This window comes from Ixodes scapularis, unplaced genomic scaffold (assembly GCF_016920785.2).
Source record: "Ixodes scapularis isolate PalLabHiFi unplaced genomic scaffold, ASM1692078v2 PGA_scaffold2__306_contigs__length_199485367, whole genome shotgun sequence".
NCBI lineage: Eukaryota > Metazoa > Arthropoda > Arachnida > Ixodida > Ixodidae > Ixodes > Ixodes scapularis.
In genome coordinates, this window is record NW_024609857.1 from 56,173,190 (window position 1) to 56,180,698 (window position 7,509).

General features: G+C 47.6%; 1 protein-coding gene across 11 annotated transcripts in view; it reads left to right on the forward strand.

Moving 5' to 3' along the window:
- Nucleotides 1–7,057, forward strand: part of LOC8037831 (plasma membrane calcium-transporting ATPase 3) — a 393,495-nt gene extending 386,438 nt beyond the window's left edge. For 5 of the 11 annotated variants that reach the window (XM_042291867.1, XM_042291870.1, XM_040501891.2 and 2 more), the window contains 2 exons: nucleotides 2,535–2,896; nucleotides 5,126–7,057. In XM_042291867.1, coding sequence (XP_042147801.1) covers nucleotides 2,535–2,896; nucleotides 5,126–5,150 — 387 coding nt within the window. In that variant the 3' untranslated portion in view covers nucleotides 5,151–7,057. Of the gene's footprint in view, nucleotides 1–94; nucleotides 125–2,534 lie in introns of all 11 variants that reach the window. The other 6 variants (XM_040501885.2, XM_040501889.2, XM_040501883.2 and 3 more) reach the window with 3 other exon arrangements.
- The last annotated feature ends 452 nt before the right edge of the window (nucleotides 7,058–7,509 follow it).

A 7,509-nucleotide genomic window follows, 5' to 3' on the forward strand; every position in this document is an offset into this window, starting at 1 on the left:
TTCTGTGCTTTTCTGTTGCCTTGTTTCTCTTTTTCATTCTTGGTGCCTCTGTCAGACCTGTCACATTTACTCCATTTGTCATTTACGCATGCAGGCCTATCATTCTGATGTTTTGGCGAAACAAGTAAGTTGAAACTTTCAACCTATAGGCACGCGACTGCGACGTAAATGGCATGGATTTCTCTCTGTGCCTTGAGAAGAAGACTACTTTTCTCTCTCTCAGCCTCTCTCATGTCTACGTGGCATTTTGTTTGTGCCAGTGAACGTTCGTGCGCTCGAATCTGCGGTTAACTCGTAGAGAAGCATTCTTTGTGTCTCTGACGTCGTGTGCTGTGCTTGCATGCTGCTCTTGCTGCTGCCCTTGCTGCTGTTGCTACGGCTGCCGTGGTCTCGATTGCTCTTTTTTTTGGTGTGCTGTCTTTCAATTTGTCTCTGCAACGGCTTCCCACAATGACGTCGTGCGGCCTTGTGCTGGCGTCTGTTTGTTTGGTAGCTGTTGGTTCCAGAGAGAGCAGAGAGGCTTAGCTGTTTTGTGATGCCTGGTATGGTGCAGTCGCGTATAGACTCGTCTCGTAGGTATACTTGCTCGGAGTGGTGGTGCTGCATTGACATTCGTGAGCTTTTTGGTTTTTGTCGAGTGATTTGGCTGGTGTTCTGCGTCACTAACAGTCCGTTAGCTCCGTGGCGCGCTTATCTTGGCTTCGTCGGGACAGCCAATGCAGACGTCCTTTGTTTTTCTTTTTTTACACATTCTCCGCACACAAGCAAACTGATTGGAGGCCGTCATGAAGTCAAAAGTCTTTCTTCTTTATTTGTTGAAAATTTGCCAGATAGATGTAAGCCCATGCTGTAGCTTTGTAGTCCCCTGCTCTGGTACACGAGATGTGACGATTCACAATGCCCCTCGCGTTCCGGTGGCCCCCACAGACATCACCGAGACAGACCCTTGCTTGGCCACTGGCTTAATTCCAGTGCTTTCGTGTTGAGCTGCAGCCAACTTAAGTTACTGTGTGTCAAGACTGCCTTCAACATCATCAACCACAACAACAGCCATGACAAAACACCAGAAGTGGACAACATGCACCCTCCCCCACCCGCCACGAAGAACCAAGGGGACGGCGGGAAGACATCAACAGCGCAGCAGACCATACACCACCACACACTCGGCAGCACAACAGAACCTGCGCGGGACAGCGGCGAACATTGCAGACATGCGGACGTTGCATACTGACATGCTCCTTTGGTTGGTTTGTTTGTTCTGTCTGTTGTGTGCCTATTACTAGCTCATGGGCCCTCTGCGTCCGGAATCATCCTCAAGCAGGAGAGCGGCTGGTTGTGCTTTGGTAGAACTAGCCACAACAGGTGCATGTGGTCTTACTTTGACCTTTTTTTTTTTTTTTTTTTTGGTTTTTGGTTTAGTTTTTTTTTTGGTTTTTGCCACTCGGTCTCAAGTCGGTACCCACACCTAACGATCGAGCCTCAAATTAATTGCACTTGACCGTCCCAGTTGGCAAAGAGCGGCGATTCCAGGGATGGGTGTTGACTTGGAACCTGTGGCGTGTTTAGCTGCCGTATTTGGCAGCAGCATTATCGAAAGGCTCGAGTTGATCTTGTATGACGGGGAACCTTGTAAGTCTACCATGCATTGTGTGCAGTTTAGTGTGCAGCAAGTGCCACTCTTGAGCTGAGAAACCGAAAGCGGGCCTAGCTTTCGTAGACACTAGTGAGACAGCCCGCTGTTTGCAGGGACCGGTCCACGCATGGAGACCTTGGGGTCCGCAAGGCTGGCACTTGCTGCACCCGCCGTGGCCTCTTGCAGTGCATGTACTTGCATGCCAGCCATAGCACACTGTCTTGCCAGATATCTGTTGTAGTTGGCTTTCACGTGCGACCCCTCGTTGCGAGAGGTGTCGTTTATTTGCCGGTTTAAAAGAGCAAGTGAGTGTTGACGCACGGTGAGTTCAAGTGTCGAGCCTCCTCCCGTGTAGCACCTTGCATCAGCAGTGCCATTTCTGGCAGGCCAGCACCAGCGATGGCTTTCCCAGAGCCTCGTGCCTGCTCCTTAAATCTTAGCCTGGGGGTCCGAGACTTCCCGGCCCCCTTGACGAGCAAACGTGCGCACTGATGCTGCAACCTTGCCACACTCTTTTGATGCACTGCCTCCAGTTGCGTAGTCTTCGTTTTTCGCTCGAAAGAGCCGAGGCAGTGCCCAATGCTCGGGTGCCGCATTCTCATATACCACCTTGGGTGCTGTTGCATCTGCTTTGACTGCCATTTTTGAATATCTTTTGATCTGGCTGTGCTGCCTACTCTGTTCATGAGCTTTCTTGATTATTATTTTTCGAGCTTCTTTTGGTTGGTTCCTTTGTTGCATTTTTTTGGAACCTTCTCTCTCTCTCTCTCTTTCCATTTCTTTGGTTTGGTACTCACAACTTTTTTTTCTCCCCCCTCCCCATTTTTTTTCTTCCCTTCTCCCCACCCCCTTTTTTTTCTCCCCCTCCCCTTCTCTTCCCTTTTTTTCTGGCCCGTTTCAGATCCGAGTAGTCAATGCTTTCCGCAGTAACTTAGACGCACGCAATAATCCTGCCTACCAGACCGCGCTCCTGCGGAAGGCCTCTGCGGCTTCTCCCAGCGGCACGGGGGGCTTTGCCAGGCCCCAGCTGCACTCGCAGCCGAGCCAGCCGCAGTCTTCGGGCTCCGGATTTGCGTCCCCCAAGGAAGAGACTGCGCCAAGCACTGCCTCTGTCGCCGCGGCGGTCCCGGAGCCCCGGGCCCAGTCACCCCAATCGCCACAGCAGCCCCAGCCTCCTCAGCAGCTGCAGTCACCCCAGCAGCCAGCGGCACCTCCCCTCAAGGAAGGCGATGCAACATCCAATCACAGTGTGGAAACAGCTGTGTGAGTGTGATTTGCGCTCTGAAGGACGCACTGCCGCTCACGTGCTTCTCTCTCGTCTCTTTTTTTGTGCGTCCGTCTGTCCTCCCCCTGCCCTACCCATCGCTCGGGCATCTGGCAGCACTCCTTAGGTCTCGAGTTTGACTGACGCAAAGGGTTACTGTAAAAAATATGCGAAGAAAAAAAAAAAAGAAACAAAAAAAAAGCGAGGTGTTAGGAACGCATTTGGTCATCCCCGTCTACTACTACTACAACCAGCACGCACCAGTCTCACACACCACACTCTTAGGAAAAGTTTTTTCTAGCTCAAAGTCAAGGCAGCACGACACGGTTTCTCGGCCTCCCCCTAACCTCGACCCAAACTGCCAACGCGCTTGTCGACCGAACTGCCGTCTCTGGGACAGAGCATCTGCGAACACGGTCCCACTGTGTGCAGAAAAGTGGCCCACAAGACAGCCTTCATCGGTCCGCAAAACCCCGTAGAACTCGGGGCATTCCGGAAGCGGTACCGAGCGTGGACGCAACGGACACGTGGGCTATGGCAGTTGGCGGCGAAAGATATCTGTGCTCCCGCTCTGTCCTCTTCTGCCCTTCATCTCGTGCTTGCTTTGCATCCTTCCATTGGGTCCTTGGTTTTGTGTCTGCATTTTTTACGAGAACACTGCTCGAAGGACGTACCGAGTAGACGCCTCGGTCCTCCTTGGAGAAACGAATGCAGGGGACGCATGCTCTGTCGGTGGCGAGCGGAGCCATCGTGGTGATTGATTGTGTTACCACGCCTCTGTTAAGTTTGTGCATATTTTAATGTTGGGGGAGGGGGAGGGGAGGTCTTGTGTGTCCACGCTTTGTGCACCGGAAAACGACTCCTCCCATTTCTTTGTTCGTGAACTGCTTTTGGTTTCCTTTTGGTCTTTCAGTTCCTTGTGTAGAAATCAAATGGCGGTGGAAGCTTGTTGCACCACAGGATTGTTAGTTACATGCAGAGTTTGTCGGATTGTATGTTAGCCATATACAAATATAAATATATACATATATATATATATATATATGATGAGCATTTATTTTAGCATTACTCGCAGGACATGGGAAAAAGCAATCTAAATAATTAAAATAAATAGTAGGCAATGTTTTTTCGGTATTGAGGAGTTCTTTCGGTGGAGCTGGTGGTAGCAGAAATAGCAGGTACATGTCGCGTGCAAATGGCTCAAGTTCTTGACTCTTCAAAGAAGTAACATTTCTGTTTGCCCTGTTGAGCTAGTTTTGGTATGTTGGATGCTGCAACGGTTGCTTCCTTTCCTCACCGAGAGGCTCTGCTCTTCTCACTAACACCACCATCTCTGCCCAAGTCCACCCGCCACTGGTCCCCCCCTCGCAGTGTTTGTGTGCACGGACCGCCTCTCCCCAGGACCCCCGAGGCTGTACCATAGACGACGCGTACAAAATAAGGAAGGTTACTGTGTCTCCCAGGTGTGACTCCCCGGTCCTTCAACCTCGTAGTCACAGGTCCCCCCTCCCACTTTCAAACTTGTGAGATTCCATTTTTTCTTGATGTTTCGAAGAATTATTGCAGTGTGCAAGGTGTTGCTGAAAAAGACAAAAAACTGTGTGCTACATGAACATACCAGCTTCCTTTCCTTCTCCTCCTTGCATATATCTATAAACAATATTATATATATATATATATAAATTATACATGATATAAATATATACAGAGCTACACATGCCTAACCTTCCTCTCCTTATCCAGTTTCCATAAAAAAAAAAAAAAGAAGCGGTTTCCTTTTATCGCTTTCAGACTCGTTGTTATACATAAAAACGATGCGATTGGATGGCAATGCTGATGCCAGCTCTGCACTTGTACAACGAACATGTCAGGATCTTTTTCGAAGGAAGAGACTGAGTGAAGTTTTTTATGTTGGCTTTGTCCCCTCCTAAGTTTTTTTTTTTTTTTTTTTTTTTTTTTGTCTTTTGTGCATTTTGTCATGAAGGGTGTTTACGGCAGGAAGTCTGGGGGGAAAGACGCGGTGTGCTACAAGTCTCGGGAAACTGAGCCAGGGACGACGAAGGAACCTTCAAAGTTTTCCGCATGTGGTGCCTGACACGACGACTCAAAGGGTCTTTTTCTTTCTTCTATTAATTCACTTTCCGCAAACAATAGAGAACAGATAAAAGGGGTAAAACGAAATCCGGAGAGTTACAAGCACTGGACAGTGTGTGCCTTTTGTTGTGCAGGCGGACTGTATCGGAGCAGAAATAGTGTATGCGCAGCCTGCTGTCTAGAACTGGAAAAAAAAAAAGAGAAAAAAAAAAAGATTATGCAAGTCACCGGCTTCTTGGGAGGAGAGGACAAGAACTGAAGGTCAAGAGATGCTGTTGCTGCATAGTGGACTCGTTGCTTCTTTCATCATTTTTCTTTTCCCTTCTTAAGGCTCATTTTTGACTTGTTTTAACTGCTGTTTGGTGATTTTAGTTGGTTTTTATGTGCCTGTACATATATATACATGATGTATACAATGATAGAGACAAGCATACAAACATCCAAACGAGTGCCTGCATGTGTGGTCAGCTTTGAGTGGCCTCTGATGGATTGGTTGCCTGTCCACTGGAAAGAAGAGGTTCCGTTAAGAAAAGTCTTTTCCTAGCTATTCTTTTTTCTCCCTTGGACTGCTGTAGCACACTTGGTGATATGTGTTCACCTGAAAAAAAAAAAATGTTGCTTTGCTTTCGATTCCAAATCATCGCAAATGGCATCCTTGCCAACGAATGTAGCGGCAGAGTTGACCACACAAGTTAGCTTCAACCAGGTCGCTTGTCCAGAAGGAAAACCCGGCAGTGGCAGGAGTGAAACTAGGAAGGGCAGACGACAATGACATTGGAGAAACACATCAAATCAGCTGCAGTACTCGGCGGAAGCAGATTGCTAAGGCGTTGTGGAGGGGGAAACTCTGGGCGAAGCCTAGGTGCAGACTACCTCATTGGAATTCGGCACTCAAACTTGGTTCTGCTTCCTTCGGTTTCTATCCCCCCACCCCTTTGCTTGTTTCCTGCCTTGCTTCGTCTAAGCATCAGCGATGGTTTGCTTGGTTAAGTTTTTGTAATTTATTTGTATCACGACACACTTTGTAGCACCAGTTACCGGCATGACACACAGGACACAAACACAGTTAGCGTGAGCGTGGTTACGGGCGCGGGAGGGTTCAAAGCCTCCGACGACACCCTGGGCAACTAAAGGAGGTTTTAGTTGCGGATAACTGTGAGACGACGCTTCTCTGATTATTGCTGAATCATGTTGCATTGCAGGAACTAGCATAGTTATTACCAATTGCTGTTACTGTTATTATACATGTTTAGTTCTTGTTTGACTATCCATGATCTCATTTCCAAGAGCAAGCTCTGCTAGTTGCATGCAACGGGCAGAATGAGTGGGGGAAAAAACGGATTTCTTTGGACATGTAACTTACCTTAGAGGCTTGTTTCACTTCTGCCGACAGATTTGCGACAATTTAAAATATCACTAAAGCTATCTCTAGCAACTGTAGGCATCTTGTATGGTAAGGATACCATTCTAGGGCCCATTTGAACTTTTTAAATGCTACACACAATTGTGGTGTTAGAGGTTAGATGTATTTTGCCTTTAAGTGTCTGACGTCCATCGTGGTCAACTTTGAAAAAAAAAAAAAATGTCTGGGTGATTTCTTTTTCTTCAAGGTAGAGCTCACCCCTGTAATCATCTGCAAAGCAAACTCTTGTGTTTCTCTTAATTTAAAAGGGCCTTGCTTGATCATACATTGCTGTGGTTTTAATCGCAACACAAGCTTGGGCATGAAGAGAAACCTCAAAATTGCGAGAGCGTGTTTTGGCATGCCTAGTTTCCAACATTGTTTTTCGGATTATCTCTTTTGTAACCGAATCAGAAGTGAATGTTCTAGAATAAAACAAAAGTTGAACCAAGTAAAACACTAGAGCCTGTGTGTTATTCCTAAAGCATGTCTGCTCTTGTTTTCTAAAGGGTAATTTATGCAACCATGTATCGGGCATCTGTCGCGTGAAGTGCTTTGCATTTGAACCATTGTGCATCACTCAAGGGAACGACTGTTCGATTTCCACTGTAAATGATTCATCAACTTCATCTTCTGTTGCGAAATAAAGTTACCCAGCTCTTCAGCAAGACTTGTCCCATTTTTCACTCCCCGGCAACGTTTCTGTCAGATACGCTTATATCTTACTCGAAATCCACACCAAGCACGAGTTTAATCAAACTCGGACCAGCCCCTCTTCCCTCCCTTTGGGAAAACTATGGTCTCTTGACTGCCGCTTTGGAAAGATATCTAAGACACAAAAAGGAGCTCTGGCAGGAGTAGGGTATACTACTAGAGGAGAGTGGGTTGCCCGTGTCACTTCGTCGGCAACGTTTCATCTACAGCCCCTTCGTCGACTTCTCGGGAAACGCACCAAGTTTCGCCAGTAATTTTTTGGATGGGTTGATTTGATTTGCGATTCACTTAGCTCGCCGGAACTCCACTGACACGTGGCAGTCAGCGCCAGGCCGTGCCAGTTTCGCTTTTGGTTAGGCACTTGCTTCCTGTTTCTTCATATGATCTAGATCCCTGCGCGGA